At 33.2% G+C, this 18016-nt stretch overlaps 1 protein-coding gene across 2 annotated transcripts in view; it reads left to right on the top strand.

Annotated features, from left to right (window-relative positions):
- Nucleotides 1-10729: 10729 nt before the first annotated feature.
- LOC142326066 (epimerase family protein SDR39U1) overlaps nucleotides 10730-18016 on the top strand; it is a 32597-nt gene continuing 25310 nt past the window's right edge. The window contains exon 1 of one of the 2 annotated variants that reach the window (XM_075368184.1): nucleotides 10730-11031. In XM_075368184.1, the coding sequence (XP_075224299.1) occupies nucleotides 10983-11031 (49 nt within the window). In that variant the 5' untranslated portion in view covers nucleotides 10730-10982. Of the gene's footprint in view, nucleotides 11032-11692; nucleotides 11713-18016 lie in introns of those variants that run through there. The other variant, XM_075368185.1, reaches the window with a different exon arrangement.

Raw genomic sequence — 18016 nt, 5'->3', positions numbered from 1 at the left:
GTTAGAAATATATAATATTTTCTTCTCTTGCTTGTGTATAAAAATTGATGACATCAACAAAATTGTGTCAGTATAACATTTTATCTACATACTTTTTATTATTGAGTATATCTCTTCAGTGTCAGAAATATTTCAGTGTTAATGATAGACTTTATGTGTTTGTTACAGTAGTATTACATAAAATACTCTTCCTTAGCTCTGTTCTTTTTCTATTGAACTATATTTCTTACTACAAACTCTACATTACAAAAAAAACAAGAAAACGCAGAAAATATAATAAAGGAAAAAATTATACACATCTGTACATATATATATGTATGTGTATGTGTTTTGTATGGTTTATCGTGGTTATTAAAAGTCTGCAGGTCGTATGATTAATTCTAACATGCACTGATAGGTATAAAGATAAAGATTCAAGGCATGTTATTTTAATTAAGTACAATTTTAATACAAAAAATAACAAGCAATATTTTTTTTAATTTATATTCATCTGAAAGTCTGGATCTTAATCTAAAATTCTGCATAATTTCCTCCCACATTAAAGCACTTGTCCTGACGTGTGATCAACTTCTGGATTCCAGCTTGATAGAAATCTACCGCCTGAGAAGATAACCATTTGCTGAACAGCTGTTTTGACATCATCTCGTCATCGTGGCACTGACGACCGAGGTCCTGCTTTAAATGCAGGAACAAGTAGTAGTCACTGGGCATCAGGTCAGGATTATATGGTGGGTGACAAATTTTTTCCCACCCAAATGATAGATGTGATGAAATTGTGGGCATCATAAGCATCCATGACAACAAATTAATTTTCCTATTTTTCATGAAAAACAATACATTGTATTCATCAGCTTTTCTCAACCAGGAGGTCATGACCCCTCCCCCCTGCAGATTGCAGTGATGTGAAAGGGGGGTCTTAAAATTAGCCTACAACTTTATACATAAACAATAATGAAATTTTATGAAAAAAAATCATTTATTATAAATGTTTTCTTATATTTACACACGTAAAGAAAATAAATTAATGAGAAGGTTGCATTTGTTTTTTATTTCAGTTTCTCCATGTGTGGATATATATTACAAACACACAAAATCAAATTGTTTTCAAGCAATAAAAGATGATTCCTTCATTTAGATTTTAGCATAACCATACACAAAAAACCCTTTTCACAGGGCTAAGATGTGGTAAAAGGAATTAATATTTTCAAGGCTTCTCTGACTAAATTTCCATATTCAGTTTGACAAGCAAGCCAAAACATATCTAAATCTTCAGATGTGAATTGACTTGTAACATTTTATTGGCTGACATTTCGATGAGCTGATCGTGAATCTCAACTGATAAGTTAGCAGCTGCAACAGCGTCTTTACTACATGGATTCAGTATCCATATCTTCAAGAAATCATTTTTATCTTCCATGAAATACTCCGCCAACTGAACTTTTAACTCACGCAAATGCATCTTCATGCTATCCAAACTGTAGTGAATAGTGTCTTCACATGCAAATTTTTCTTAAATAATTTATAAATAATATTTCTTAATATAACCAGAAATGAGTGGAAACATATCAAAATTTCTATTTTGAAAGCGAGTAATTCATATATCAAGCTCCTTGATGAAAGCATGAACTTTTTCCATCATTAATAAACTGTTAATACCACGTCCTTGTAAATTCACATTTAAGGTGTTAAAATGTGAAAATACATCAACTAAGTAAACCAATAGCAACATATAGGTTTATTCTTTATTCTGTAAAAACATTGAGAATGGTGTTTGTTTATCCTGGAAAATGATTAATAATGCATCTCAAAATTCCAATAACTGGGTTATTAACACTATCCCACACAATAACCATCTGACTTCTATATGGTAAAGAAAAGATTTTTCTTTTTGCCATTTCATCACATAGTTTAACAAACAGCCTATTGTATTAGTCAACTTTTAATAAAGTTAACCATTTTTACAGCTTTACAAAGAATTTGTTTGAGATCTTCCAGCATATTTTTTGTGGTAATAGCATGTCTGTGAAGGAAGCAGAGCAACTATTCCGCCCTTGATGTACGATGATCTTTTAATTTTTTTCATATATCCAATCTGTGTTATAGTTTTCAGTATCTTCATAAAAATCATCAAAAAGACATTGTCTTGTTGCAAGATCAGGTATTGATTTCCAAAACAGCATACTTTCTTTGATGATTGATATGATTCTATCATGTTTATATCTCACAAAACATAAGAACTGAGAAATGTTTACCACAACTGTTGATTCATCAAATTGAATATTAAAAAATTCACTTGAACTCATTTGCTGAATATCTGATTGCAAACACTGGCAGCCATGTCATCGATTCACCTTGATACATGTTGTTAGAAAGCAGATTTTTTTCTATTTTATTGCTTCTTCTGCACCTATTAAAACACTGACCATATCAATATGAGGTTTTCTGCAATTGTATGGGATTTGAACATCTTAGCTACTCTTAATGCTGATTGATAATCCACTTCAAGTGTACTTTTATCAGTATGACTTGATTTACAAATAGAAACTTCTTGATTTCTCGAAGAATATAATTTTCTTTTGAAAAATTCCAAGGGTTTATTTTTATGATCTGGATGTTTCAAAACATCAAATTAATTCTCATGGCTTCATGCTTTCATTGGAGAGAACTTGAAAGAGAAGCAATGCACTGTGGCTTTCCATCTAATGGGGAAAAACCATAATTTAAATAACGGTCATTGTACAACCTTGTCTTTCTGTAAATAGATTCACCATATGTAGATGGCTCACTTCATTTTCTCACAAATATTTTTCTTAAGAATCTAACTGAAATAAAAAAAAAATTGTTACACCATTTGACTGCATACTAAAAATCCTAAACCTCAATTATTATTATTTTCAATGAAACTATACTTTGAAAAATTAGATAAAGGTACTAGACTCACACTTCATATTTGAAACTAAATTGACATTATGCAATCACTTACACCTCTGGGATGCTGCTGAGAGCAAGACAAGTTCAAACGTATCACATGCATGTTTGAACACGATGCTCTCACAGCAGATATTATGCAAGCAAACCAAATTTCAAGGAACATCAAGTTGGAACCTGTAAATTGCTCATATTTGTATACTTCTTACATGCATGTTCATACCGTAGCTATTAACACAGTTTGATTGAAAACTAGTTAAATAGAACCCTAGTAAAATAGTTTTAACTAAGATTCACTGGGTTGGGATTGAGGAGGGTCATTAAATATTCATTATATATTTTTTTTTACTTTTTGAGGGTCATGAAGCTAAAAAGGTTGAGAATACATTGATTAATGTATCCCTCTACATTGTCTAATGAAGATTACAATAAAGATTCATTTAAAATCTCCCTCTAGCAAAATATTTTCATGATCTTTGCTCATATATTTCATTAATAAGTATTTCATCAAAGTTAATGTATATTTTTGTAATATTTATAAAAAAGTAAAGGGAATGTTTAAACATCTGAAAAAATGAGATTCTGACTGTGAGAATTAATTGTTCCTCCATTTTTGAAAAACGTTTTATAAGTAATATGATGAAATTTATTTTTGAGATAAACTTTTAATGTGGAAATTGTATATTATCATGTATCCTAACAAGTTTTAATTTTTTGTTATATTTTCAATCACAAGCATGTTCTCTAAATTAGAAAATTGAACATTTCCTATTATGGTTAAATAATATTAAAGTTGTTTATGATTGAAATAATAATCTTATTAAATTCAAGCAAGAGTAAATTATTATTGAAAAGTTTGACAATGCATTTTTTTGGAATGGAATGGAATGCAAAGTTGGCAGGAGTTTATAGATTCTCCCTATGGATCGCAGAACCTGGACAGAGTCCCTTGCTGCTGGATGATTCAATCGGGCGTGTTTTTAAAAGTTTTATTTTAAGTGACGGGTCTAATTTTTCAAGTTTTGTCTTATTTAATATTTAGTATTTTTAAGGACGGATTTAATTGCATTCCAATCCGTTGTTAAACCAGCGTTATCGAACCCATTTTATGGGCCGACCGCGGAAGGCTAGGCTTATGCAACCTGTCCTCCCGACGCAATACGCCACAACGGGGCACTAACTGTATGGAGGGAGCAATGCGCCCCCTTCTCCGGAGGAGTCGCAATTGCTGATTTAAGTTAATTTACATGTAAGTTTTAAAGGAGAGGTTAGGTAGAAGTTCTTCATCCACTTCTGTTATGGCTGCCTTTCAGAACGCATCTCTGCTGGGCTCTTTTCCGGACTCCAGTCCGTGATGTTGGGACTAGTAGAGGGTCTTCCTTCTTCTTCATCTTCTTCTTCCTCCTCTTCTTCTTCTTCCGATGACCTCTTCATCCTTCTTTGGCCTGCACTTTCCAAGAATTGGTAGTAACCGAAGTTACATACCTTAGTATTCCCGAGACCCCGAAGGGCTGAACGGGGGAACGTGCAGGTTTCTTCTTTCTTCCATGCTGTCAGTGGCTGCTGGGCAGGTGACTGCTGGACAGGTGGCTGCTGGGCTCGTTCCCTCATTCTTCTTTCTTGAAAGGAAAGGAAATAGGGAACTTACAAATTGGTGATACCTATTCGCGATCGCGGTTTTGGGGCGGCGATTGCCTTTTCAGAAGCAAACAGAAGTTCTTTACTCTACATAATATGAATCTCCAGACACACGTGTGTCCGGGAAGGGGTTGGGGGGACCGCGTGGCCGCAGTGAAGAAACCATTTGTTTATTGTGGTGGCTGTGGGTATCTGCAACAAAAGAAACAGAACACACGAAAAAAAAAAATTGAATTTTTTATTTTGGGATGACAGGATTAAAGGAAGGCCGTTTCCCTCTCTATTTCGGTGAGTGCTTGGTCAGAGACCAAGACGGCACGACGAGTCGTTCCACACCCACGTCTCTCCCGTGTCTGAAAAAAGACAAACAAAACACACGCGCGAAAAAAAAAAAAAAGGAACCGCGTTTTTGGTCTTACCTCAATATTGTTGTGGCAGAGTAGTTCCACGTTTGCGGAGCGGAAGTTGCGTCTGAAAAAAAAAAGGAACCACAACTTACCGCATTTTGTTGTCCTGAGACCATATAACTGGCTGACTTGTACAGTTTACACCCGAAAACCATTCACTCGCGACCCCGGAAACGTTTCTGACGCGTTTTTCCGTTTGTGGCTCATGCGGTATGGAGGCCCCTGAGCCTGGTTTGTCGATTTTCGGCTCCCGCACCGCACCATCACGGTAGTTCGTCCAGTACGGCGTGAGGCCGCTTCCTTACAACTGTCGGGGTTGGGTCCTCTCGGCAGATGTCCCGAAGATGACTGTGTTCGGACACAGCCGCTCTCCCGAACAGTCTGCGCGCCTGCGCCACCCCCACCTCGGACACGGATTCCAATCTTGCATCGGATCGGAGAGTGGAGTTCCTGACGAACCACGGAGCTCCAAATATCGTCCGCAATGCAATGTTTTGGACAGCCTTGATCCTCTTTTGAAGCGAGGAGCTCAACACTGCCCCCATGCCGGGTAAACATATGTCAGAATCGGCAGTACGTACAGCCGAAAAATAAGTAACTTCGTTGCCAGTGGGTACGGGCTGGCACTGTTCAGCACTGGGTATAGTGAGGCTCTGGCGGCCTTAGCCCTCCGGGTCGCATAATTTACATGTTCGCCGAAGGTCCAAGACCACCCCCAGGTACTTAACCGTTTTCTCAAAAGGGATTTTCTCCCCTGAGATTTCCAGCTGCCTGGCCGGTTTGCGTGTCTTGTATGTGAACATCACGGCCACCGATTTTTCACCGTTGACACTGATTCTCCACATATCGAGCCACGGTTCCACTAAGTCCAGTTGCCTTCGGAGCCTCCGGACCGCGTAATCCACATTTGCGGATTTGTAGAAATATGCCGTGTCGTCTGCATAAAGGGCCGTTTTAACCCCTTCCGACAGCGGCATATCGTTCACGTACAAGTGTACAGGAAAGGAGAAAGCACTGCTCCTTGGGGAACCCCAGCGGCTATTTCTCTGGTGGAGGAAATCGTTTCCCACGACAAAACGTCGGTCTAGCAAATATGACCGCATCAGTCTGACATAGTGGTATTGAATCGCCGAGTGCGCTAGTTTATAAAGCAGCCCGCTATGCCAAACTTTGTCAAAGGCCTTGGCCACATCCAGAAAAACGGCTGCAGTCACCGCTTTCCTGTTCAGGCCTCCGACAAGGTCATCTATTATTTTTACCAGTTGGAGGGTCGTTGAGTGACCCTCCCTGAACCCAAATTGCTCCGGCCGCACTTCTCCCTCCATGTATCGCCACAGTTTTTCGAGGAAAATTCTCTCGAACAACTTAGACAATAGCATTTTTTTAATGATTTTTTTTCTTTAGTAATGTGATATTGAATATGATTTATATTTTTTATTTTATTAACAAGTATAATTTTAAAATGTTCACTGGTATTTTATTGTTCACTAGCTTTTCATAAAAACGATTTTACAGCAAATTTTTGTGAAAAAAATAAGCTTCTCATTGATTTTCTGTCTAAATATTTCATTAAAATCTCCCATAAATATTTATTGGGAATAACTAAAATATTGGTAAAATTATTACTTTGTATTTCAAAATATTCATTGATTTATAACCAAAATATTTCACAAACATGTGGTAGGTAGGACGCATTAAATAAAATAAATTATTTACTAAAACAAATTTATACTTAATATATATTGATATGTATATCAGAATCTTTCAAATGGCTTAAAAAAATTTAACATAGCAAGTGCCAGTTTATTCAAGAGTTAAGGTGTGGGCTGGCTCTTTTGGTCAAGCAGGAAGACAGCATAATATTTTATAGCCTCAGGTTGTATGTTAAGTTCTTGGTATTATCATGTTTTTATGCTTCCCACATTTAAAAATTCTGCTTCTGTTTAACACAATTCTTGTAAATATATTGATGCATCTGAACAGTTTCTTTAAAATTGTTTGATGATCACTTACTTATTTTTTACTATTTTATTTTTCTTTGCAGTATTTAAATATGAAGAATTATTTTAAAATAAGAATATGTTCTATTGGTTTCCTTTAAAGCTGTATTTACAGTTATTACTTTTGTGTTTTTTATGAAAAAAAAACTTCAATCTTTATTTCAACTTCTTTAAATGTTGATTTAAGTTGGTTAAATTTCTCTAGACTAATACCAATTTCATGTTCATACATAGGCTTAATCTGTGTAAGCACTGTTACTTTATATAAATTCAAAGTGGATTAATTATTCTTGTAAAGATTCATATATAATCCTTATTTCTTATAAGGAATTTCTTATAAGTCTACAAAATTTAAAAGTGACATCTACCCTTTCACATGAAGAACTCCCATTCACCATTTTATATTTATATATTATTAGTAGTGAAGTGTTAATTGATACTTTTGTAACATGTGTTGATGATATTACAAAACAGAGAGTATATTGTTTAATATTAGTAATAGAAATTACGCTATAAATTTACTAACTTAACTTGATGGCTTAAATAAGTATAATAATAATTTTATATGCTATTAGTGAAATATTTAGACATAATTATATTGTTCATTGACAATAATGTTTAAATGGATATAATTTCTTTAATGTATTATATTAATCTTTTAATTATAAATAAATGTTTTAGTATAAAAAATGTATATTTATAAGTGACATGAGTTATTTTTATCAAAAATTAGTACAAATTTCAAATTTCAAAGATTTCAAATTTTTCTATGTAGATTTCAATTTTACATAGATCTGCATAACATTACATTTGGTCTGATAAATAAAGCTAATGAATCTTACACCTGATATCCAATTTGAAAGTACAAGTAATAATAAACCATGGTTATCTACAGTTCTGTATCTGTAATTAATATACAACACAACTTTCAACTGGATACCAACCAACAGATTCATTAGCTTATTTGAAGCAAGAAAAATAAGCCATGACCTATATTGTAGTATTTCTATTTACAAGGAATAGCTTTATGGTAACTTAGTATCTGTCACAATACGTTAGTTATATGACAATTGAATTAATTATAATTTTGTTTTATTGCTTGTATAGTTTACCTGTGTGGTTTGGTGGTCCTGTTAATGGTATATAAATAATGATTAATAAAATATATAGGTAGATGTTTAAGATTTTTTTTAAATATTTAAGAAACATGACAGAAGGGTGAGTCAGTATGTACATCATAAATTGATGTGAGATAGCTGAAAACAGCATTCTATTTAATGTTTTTTAAATGTAATTAAAAAAGAGCATTTAAAAAGACAGCATGTTTTTTGCATTTTTTGATGGGTAAAAGATTCATAAGGAAGGTGTTTTCAGTCAATAAATTCTCCCAAGAACTTTCAAAAGTTCTCAGTAAGACGGACCTCATAATCCTTTACAGGTTGTGACACAATGTGACAGGTGGTATCACCACCAATCCAGATCATTGTATGACGAAATATAATGGATGTTACGAATAAAATGAAGTAGTTACTTCTAGTCAACTTTTTCCAGATAAATTCTACATTTTGGCTGAATAAAATAGCAAGTCTTTACCATGCCTAATATTTAGTTAAGTTATCCAGAATTACGAATATCCATTTAGGCAGTGCTGAATAAAGACAAGTAATTTTGAAAAGCTAAGAAGTTCTTCATTTTTATTGAAGTTTATAAGGAAGCATTCTTCTATATTTAGTTTATTCATGACCACACATATCCAAGATCATGGAAGACAGGTGTATAAAGAATGAAGGCAACTGGACAAATGTAAAGAATTATTATTTTTGAGAGTAAAAATATGAATTTGTAAGAGGAGAAATCTTTTCTGAAAAATGATGAACAAGAACAGGGTTTTTGTCACCAAAGAAAAAAAGGAGTTGTTCCTACATTTTGATAATGATCCAGGATTTTAGTACAGTAAAGCTGAAGGCATTGGTTTTGATATTGCTCCATTATGTGTAAGGCTGTAACTTGTGTAATGGATCTATCACAAAAAATCAAACAAGGAAATAAATGAGACTAAGGTTTTTGTGGCAAACCTGTTTCCAGATGCCAATTGTAGTGGGGGCATTAGACTGCTATCATATTGGGGTAAAGAAGGCAGCTCTGTTTGCAAATAAGAACATACATAGAAGAGTATAAATGTGTAGGTTACATGCGACGCTGATGAAAAATTTACGAGAATCAGTGCTGAGTGTACCGGAAATGTTAGATTTAGAATTACAGCCCAGAAAGTTCACAGTATGACAGGGCAGCTTGTTTAATGGGAGATTTGGGCTATGAAATTTCACCTTGGTTAATCAAGCTGTTGAAACATCCAACAGGATCTTTTTTTTATCAAGTTGTAATCTGCCATATCACAGCTATTCTTTGAAGTTGAGGAATCATTATATTTTTCATTTAATCACTTTTCAAAGTATGAAATTTTTTTAGAACTTTCCTTGACTTGTCAGTGTTAATTTTCATTACAACCACATCAATCTCTTCCTCAGAATAGATTCCTTGAACTCTTCAGTACCAGCTGCTGTACTACTAGGGAATCTGCAAAAAACAGATTTTACTTTTTGTTTTAATATTTCTAGAAAATCCTTCACCCAATCTTTCAACTTAAAACATTTATTTCCTGTTAAATTACAGTCAAAACAGTATCCTTTATATTCTTAAGAACTTTTGTTAATTTAGTAATGCTTGCCATCTTCCTGAAGACATGAATTACTGCTTCAGATGTTTTTCCCAAGCTTGCTTTTTGACGTTTTAGACTTCTGTAGAGTAACTAGATGTAAATAATTTTTGCAAACAAATCCCTGACAAATTTTCTTTCAATCTTAAACTCTTCTTTGCTTGGTAGAATTCATATGAATTGTACAAAAGATTGCAACTGATATGATGAGAATATACAATCTGAACGTGTCTGGTAAAAACTAGCTGACACAGAAAACAGCCAAAACACCTAATAAACATTTTTAAAACCCTCTAAAGGAAAAATTTCACTGTTTGGTACACATAAATACATTTTATTTTATTTTCCTAATGTATATGTTGTAATCTCTTCAACTATTGAACAGTAAGCAACCCCCCACGGCCAAATGATATGATATGTATGACTCAGTCCAACCATTACTGAGACATGTGGTTAATTTAATCCCAACCGTTAAAGTATACCAGTATCCAGTGTCTAGTATTCAAATTCTCCAGAAGCAACTAACTTTACTAGGATTTAAACCTAAGAAACTTTGACTTCAAAAATCTGCTGTTAAACAACTGATTGGTGGGCTATATAGATAAATAAATAAAATAAAAGAACACTCATCGTGTTTATAACATTCAGAAATATTTGAACGTAAAACAATTATAAAATGACTCTACTAATTTTAAGATTATTAACAACTTGCTTTCAAATTTAAACGCCAGTTGTAATAATTTGTTAGTCATTAAAATTGTAATAATTTTAAATGAACGTGTTACCCGTTTTAATGTCCATATTTCGCCATAATAACAAAGAATAATATTTTTATTTACTTTTGTTGTAAATCACTTACAGCAAACCCGGAATAATTCTCTTAGTCAGAAATACATAGAGTTGTTAATCCATCATCTTTTAATATACCGGAATAACGGTTAATTCTCTTTGTCAGGAAAACGTAGTGTTTGTTTATCCATCATCTAGATTTTAAAACACCCGCTTCAAACAAATCTTTGAAATCAGCTGATTTACATGCGATTGTTACACAAAATGTTTGGTTGCGCATCGTTGTGATACTTCTCTGTTTTTTCATGTACAAAATAATTTTTAGGTTTATACTGTCTCATCTAATATTGTAAGATGAGATCTTAACACTGTATTTCGGTAAAATATCTTAAAAAGTCGGTTCTTATTGATGTACATAACGAATTCATAGTTCTGACTCCATAAACCTCCCCTGTACTGAATTTAGGTTAGGGTATAGTATCAGCTTTTGTCCTTGCCTTTGGAATGGCAAGGTTGTTAAGCACAGTTGGAAGTCGTGGACATGTATTGTTGGGTAAGAAATATTAATTCACTTTTTATCGATATGATCATTATATATACATTTAACACTAAATAATTTATTTTATTTAATTTAACTCTAAAGGAAACATAACAAAAATCCACAAGTTTATTTTCTTTTATAATACCGATATGTGTTTTCTAACTCCTTGTTATTAAGAATCCTAAACTTGCCAACTGTTATATTAATTTTCAAAATTATTGCATACTTGACGGTTTGTCAGTGAAGTCATATTATGTAAATAAATAGTTTATTAAAGTTGCATAGAAAAGCGTGCATTACTTAATTACGAACAAATTAAATTGAAAATATCGGAAATTTTAATTTTATTTATGAAATACTTTTTGTTTACTTTTCCTAGATGTAGATTTTTTCCATAGCTGATTTTATTTGTTTACCTTTAAATTTCAATTTACAACAATTTGAACTTAAGATTTTTGTGTGTGTCTCTTACATCTGTTCAGTTGTAGTACCCCAGTTAATTTAGAACTTCCCAATCGTAAAATTTACAGGTAGTATATTGAGTATTATGTGCGTATTGATTAAAGCAGTTTGTTGTATTGCACAATTAAATAGATTTAACTTTTTATTAACGCTGTGATGAATAAAAACATTTTCACAGATTGTTAGTTTCTCTTGAAAATTCATGTTGAGTTTTTTTTATTAATTAATTAGGTAAATTAATAATTTTTAAGAAATAACTACAATCTTATTGTATTTAACCTATGTTCATAATTTTAAATTATAACTTTTTATTTCTTTTAGAAGAAATTTGGTTACATATCTTTGAATGTTTAAAAGTGCTTGTTTTATTTATAGCTATGCTTGGTTATTTGAATGATTACTTGATCATCTTCAATTTTTTTTCAATGCTTAGGATCAGGAAAACACAATATCTAAATGTCTGTAAGCAGATTTCAACAAACGGTGACCTGTGCAAGGTTAGTACATTAGTCATTTAGCAATCACTTTTGTGAGTTATTGATACCTGTTAAGGTGCTAATCCATTCTGTAGAGAGAGGTTAGGGTTAAGGTTAAAGTTTTGTGGAAAGAGGAATAAACTAACCAAGAATAAGAACCATAAACTAACTTAAAGAGTTGTCAGACTCTGACTCTGAGTCAGCTGTTGATTGACTGCATTCTTCGTAAGGTTATTTTCTGTCGTACACATGACCAATAGCACAGAGCATATGATATAGTCTCTCTCTGTAGTGACTATATTCCTATTTAAACATAGCCAAGTACCCCTCTAGATTGTGTTAAATATTGTCATACCTTTGTAATTTATCACTAACATCTCCACAAAAGTCTAACCTTAACTCTAACTTCTCACCCCAGAATGGATTAACATTTGAACAGGTATTAATAACTCACACAACTGATAGCTAATTGACTAGAGTACTGACCCTGCACTGGTCTGCTGCTGTTCAAACCTGCTTTCTGATATTTTGATTTTTTGTTTTTCTGATCCTAAGCATATATACTATGTTATTAAGTACGAACAGGAGGTATTAAACAAGTAATTCCTCAGAATTACCCTATTTTTTATTTGTGTTAATTTTACAAGCAATTCAGATCAAGAATTCTGTTTAGTTTACTGTGGCCCACCAGGTAATTGCCACAAAAACATATTCTTTATGAACTATAAGAATTTTCCCTTTATTTGACCTGCATATAGTATTTCCATATTATGATGAATTATATTTATATATATTTCTCACTCATAAACAGTTTGCATAGCTTTTATCCAGTGACATGTCACAAATGAATAAGGCTGTAAATGTACAGTAAGGCAATATGAGTAAGGCATGTACAGTTTTAGGTAGGGCTTAATTTGAGGTAGTTGGGAAATTATTTTGTAAGTGGTCAAAGAATGTGTATATTGCGAGAGCATGATACACCAGCTCATGCTATGTTTGAGTGCTTGAGCACTCAAACTATAGCCCAGTGCAGAACAGTTACTCTTTTGGCTGGACAGCTTGGTGTTGATAATATCATTAGTAAAATATTATGTTCAGAACAAGATTATAACACATTCTTAGCTTATGTTACTGACATCATCAAGAATAAGCATGAGAAGGCTGGATCTTCCATAGAAGATCCTGATTATCATGAAGACTTATAAAGGTCCAGGTAAGGAAGAACAGCATTGTGAATTGTGAGACCGATGGACCCAGGAGTGAGGTCAGCCTGACAGCGGAATCATCATCTGTCTTTACAAGCATGGTGGATGGTGGTAATGTTGCTCCTGGAACACCCAGACTGCCCCCCCCCATGCATGTCAAGAGAGGCACCATGAGTACCCATGCCCTTTTATGATGTACACTTACTAATCTATTCTTTTGCTCTAGATTTCTTGGAGCATGACACACACAAAGACCCCTGAAGAGGAAACTCGTTCGTGAGTACATGCATGCCCTTCTTAGGTGAATCCAGCTCCTGGATGTGATAAACAGAGTGAGAGGTTTTTAGGTGGGTTCAATCCCCACACACCAGCCAGCAGTGTCAAACATTATCCACATCAGTTTTGCCCACCAGTTCCTGGCAGTGTCACAGTGCTTTGCTGACTTGTTTAATCGGAAGTTTTCCTTCACTTTGTCTGAAAAAAAGAAAAAAGTGGTCAAAGAATATATTTGATTTATTTTGTATTTATTTATGTAACACATTGTTTTTATTACTCTTAATGCACATATAAATTTCCTCTTTTTCAAGTGTGCTGAGTTCACAGTTTCCTTTATGTCTCACCATTTTGTAGTTAATGTGGATTTTGTGCTTTATGTGGATTTTATTTTTCTATGAAATTCAGGTCACCAAACATTGTATCTTTGTATATTAAAACTGATAAAATTGATAAGTGAATAGTAGAAAATAAATCAAACCTTTGCCTAATTATTGATTGCTTCACAGTTTTATAACTTTTATCAATTAAAACAAAACCTCCTATGAATGAAATATATATCATCAGGGTTAAGGAAGAAACTTTGTGAGAGCTCATAAAATATTTCACTTGCAAATAATACAAATAGCAGCAACAAGTATTATAAATAATATAAAATAATTTAAATTTATTTCTATGTCATCTTACACTATATAATACATTACTGCAGGGATTCTTTCTGTCATCTGAGTGCTAAATATGTCCCTTGGCTAACTGCTGCACAAATGTATTTCACTTTCTATTTCTGTACATCATGTCGCTTTGATTTAAGCATGTTGTGTCAAAAATTTCAACTAGCACATAGATTTGGCATTGTTCAAGATAATATGGCTGAAATTAAAAAGAATTTCAAATTCTTGAAAGTAGATTTTTTAAGAGTTTTATTTATTCTTCATTCACTTTCTTTTTTTTTGGGGGGGGGGGAGCTCATTACACTCCCTAATTGTATTTTGACAATAAATACATGTAATGTTTAAATCGTTTATTTTTTATGAATTTAGCCTGTGCAATATATTTTTCTCAGAAATGGATTTTCATGTGTATTTGGAGCTTTCAAATTTTTTTTTGTAAATACATGCATGAATTACTCTGTTTGATGGTACTTTGATATATTCGCTTCATTATTGCTATACATCTGAAGATTTTGTTATTTCTGTGTACTGTACTTTGAAAATTTATTTTGTTATTTATATTCTTATAGTAAAAAACAACCTAAATGAAAAAACCATGATCCAAATAAGAAGAAACAAACTAGCTGAAGCTCAAAAATTTACCTGGTACACTTAACAATAAAAAATGATGCTTATCAATAAAGCAAAAATAAGACCGTTATAAAACTAGAAGACATTTATGTAGCTGAAACACTCTTCCACCTGAACGAACAATCAAAGACAGACTCCAGAAAATTGAAAGAAGAATTGGAAGAACCTGCATCATAAAAAATACCAGCAAGATGGACAGTGGTGGATTGTGCCCAACAAAGTCATGTACAAACATTTAGAAACCATCTCTGATACAATGCGTAAGAGGAAACTAGGATTCTTTGGACGTATCATAAGATTCAAGACTTCTGAAACAGCTAGTACAGCCTAATCTTGATTTGAAAAACACCAAGACAGAATTCAGATGGATCAGAGAAATAAGAAAGGATCTGAAATTGGCCTTACACCAGTAGACACCACAGATAAGATAAAATTAAACAAAAAAATCAAGAACAGCAACACTCTGCACACTAACAAGAAAAATACTGACAACATAAATATTTTCAACTCTAGGAAGGGCACAAAAATCATAATGTATGAAAAAGAACTGGGAGGACCGCAAGGCCTAAACAGTCCCATTGAAGAGACTTTGATAATGGACTGACTGAAGTGATTCTATGCGGTCATAAAAGATAAATAAATTCTTTATAGAATTTTGAAGATTTTATGAAAGGTTGTAATAGTTTGTAGCAGAGTAATATTCTGTTGTTTGGGTTTCTTATATAAAAACCTGTGAACAACCATATGGTTGTTCACCTTAAAAAAAAACTTGCATCTGATAGGAAATTTTGTTGTTATAAAAATAATTACTGATATTAAAATTGACTATCAAAGAGAAATAGGTATTAGGTATTAGATCTGTTTTCTGTAATTCTAAATTATTAAAAATTATTGTGTAATTATAGTTGACTGAATTATGAAAGATGAAGATTACAAGTAAACTAGTTATACTCATTTTTGCACAATGGAAGGACAAATTAATAAGAAAAACATTTTTTATATTATAAAACTGTTTATTAAATGTAAGAAAATAATATTTATATAATAATAGATAGTTATTTTATTCTGTATGAAACATTAAATTAAAGATGGTTTGCTTTACAAGTTTTTTTCTTGTACTTAATAAAAAAGCAATAAGTAGGTTGAAAATATCTGCCAATTACCTCATGATAGAATTACAGTTTAAAGCATTAATGAATATGATTCATCAAAAACACATTTAGTAATTTGTAAAATAAAAGTTAATTCGAATAATTATATATATATAAAACATTTAAATTCTTTTAAAATAAACCACCTAGAATAGAATGTTGAGAGATAACACGTCTTACCTTAATACAGGATTCCAGATCCTCAGTCATGATTGAAATAATTCTGCATAACAAAAATTTTAAAATAAAAATATTAAAATAATGAAAATTGCAGATTAATTTATATGAGTGCTGCAGCCTGTGGCAGTTTTTCTTATAAATACTGCAAATATTCTTATTTATTGTTATAAGTACTAATATTTTAGTATTTTTATTTTTAAATTTCAGAATTATTTCAATCATGAGAATATGGGATCCAGCGAAAATACTTTAATGGAAAAATTAAGGTGAGATATTTTAACTCAATAATTCTGTAATAGGTGGCTTATTTTAATTGAGTTTAAATAATTTAATACGAGGGTAAGTCAATTATTATCTGCAATGGAGTTATAAATTTTATCGCAATACAAATAGGAAACTTACATGTACATCATTTTTCAACATAGCCCCCTTGCATTTCAACACACTTGGTTCATCGTTGCACAAGCTTCTTGATGCCCTCATAAAAGAAGGTTTTCAGTTGAGCTGCGAGCCAGGAATGCACCACTTCTTTCACTGTTTCGTCCAAGGTAAATTGACTTAATGCCTCTTTGAGTGGACCAGACAAGTGGTAATCAGAAGGGGCAAGATCAGGACTCTATGGAGGATGAGCCAGTACTTTAAAGTTGAGTTTCTGGAGCATTTCAGTACTATGTGGACGAGCATTGTCGTGCAACAACACAACACCTTTCGACAGCAGTCCTCAGCGTTTGCTTCAGCTTGGCAGTAAGCATATCACTGTAATGCACACTGTTTATTATCGTGCCCCTTTCCTCATAACGTTCCAGTATGTGGATGAGCATTGTCATGCAGCAACACAACACCTTTTGACAACAGTCCTCAGCGTTTGCTTCAAATTGCAGGCTTCAGCTTGGCAGTACGCATCTCACTGTAACACGTACTGTTTATTGTCATGTCCCTTTCCTCATAATGTTGCAGTACTGGGCCTTGTGACTCCCAAAAAACCATAAGCATCAGTTTTCCTGCAGATGGTTGGGTCTTGAACTTTTTTTGCAAGGCGAATTTGGATGTTTCCACTCCATACTCTGCCATTTACTCTCCAGCTCGTAATGATGGATCCATGTTTCGTCACCAGTGATGATTCTGTCTAAGAAGATGTCCCATTCGTTACCATAGCGATCCAAATGTTTTTGGCAGATGTCCAAGTGCATTTGTTTATGCAACTGTGTGAGTTGTTTTGGGACCCATCTTGCACAGACTTTATGAAACCCAAGTCTATGTGGATGATTTTGTAGGCAGAACCGTGACTAATTTGCAGACGATGTGCCACTTCATCAAAGTTATTCGTCTGTCTAAGAAAACCATGTCATATGCACGCTCGATGTTTTCCTCATTTGTGGCGGTAAACGGTCGTCTAGTTCCTTTGTCATGGGTAACACTTGTGCAACCGTTTTTGAATTTTTCATCCATTCATAGACACTCCGTTGTGGCAACACACTGTTCCCGTACTGTACCGAATACAGTATGCCCCTGATACATCTTCCAACCACAAAAAATGGATCACTGAACGTTGCTCTTCTTTGGTGCAAACAGAAAGTAGAGCAGCCATGGTTAACAACAGGGCAGCAATAATTGAACTAACCTAGCAGCATCAAACCTCCACAGACATTACAGCAATTAAACCATGCATCCGTCATCTACGCAACACAACAGTACTCTCAACAAAGCAAAAATATAACTAAATAGCGGATAATAATTGACTACCCTTGTAGTTCGGAGGAATAATATGTCTCTTAAAAAGATTAATCTAAGTAAAATATATATATTCTAGTTTTTAACTATTACACCCTTTAAAAAGAGAGACTACGAGCATTTGTTGTCTCTTGACTGATATTGTCTGATATGATGACTGCTTTTTAATGTAATCTACATAGTTTAAAATTTTTCAATAATTTTAAAGAACTTTTATT

This window comes from Lycorma delicatula, chromosome 6 (assembly GCF_047948215.1).
Source record: "Lycorma delicatula isolate Av1 chromosome 6, ASM4794821v1, whole genome shotgun sequence".
NCBI lineage: Eukaryota > Metazoa > Arthropoda > Insecta > Hemiptera > Fulgoridae > Lycorma > Lycorma delicatula.
The sequence above is the reverse complement of the archived record's forward strand: the minus strand, read 5'-3'. Positions and strand labels throughout refer to the sequence as shown.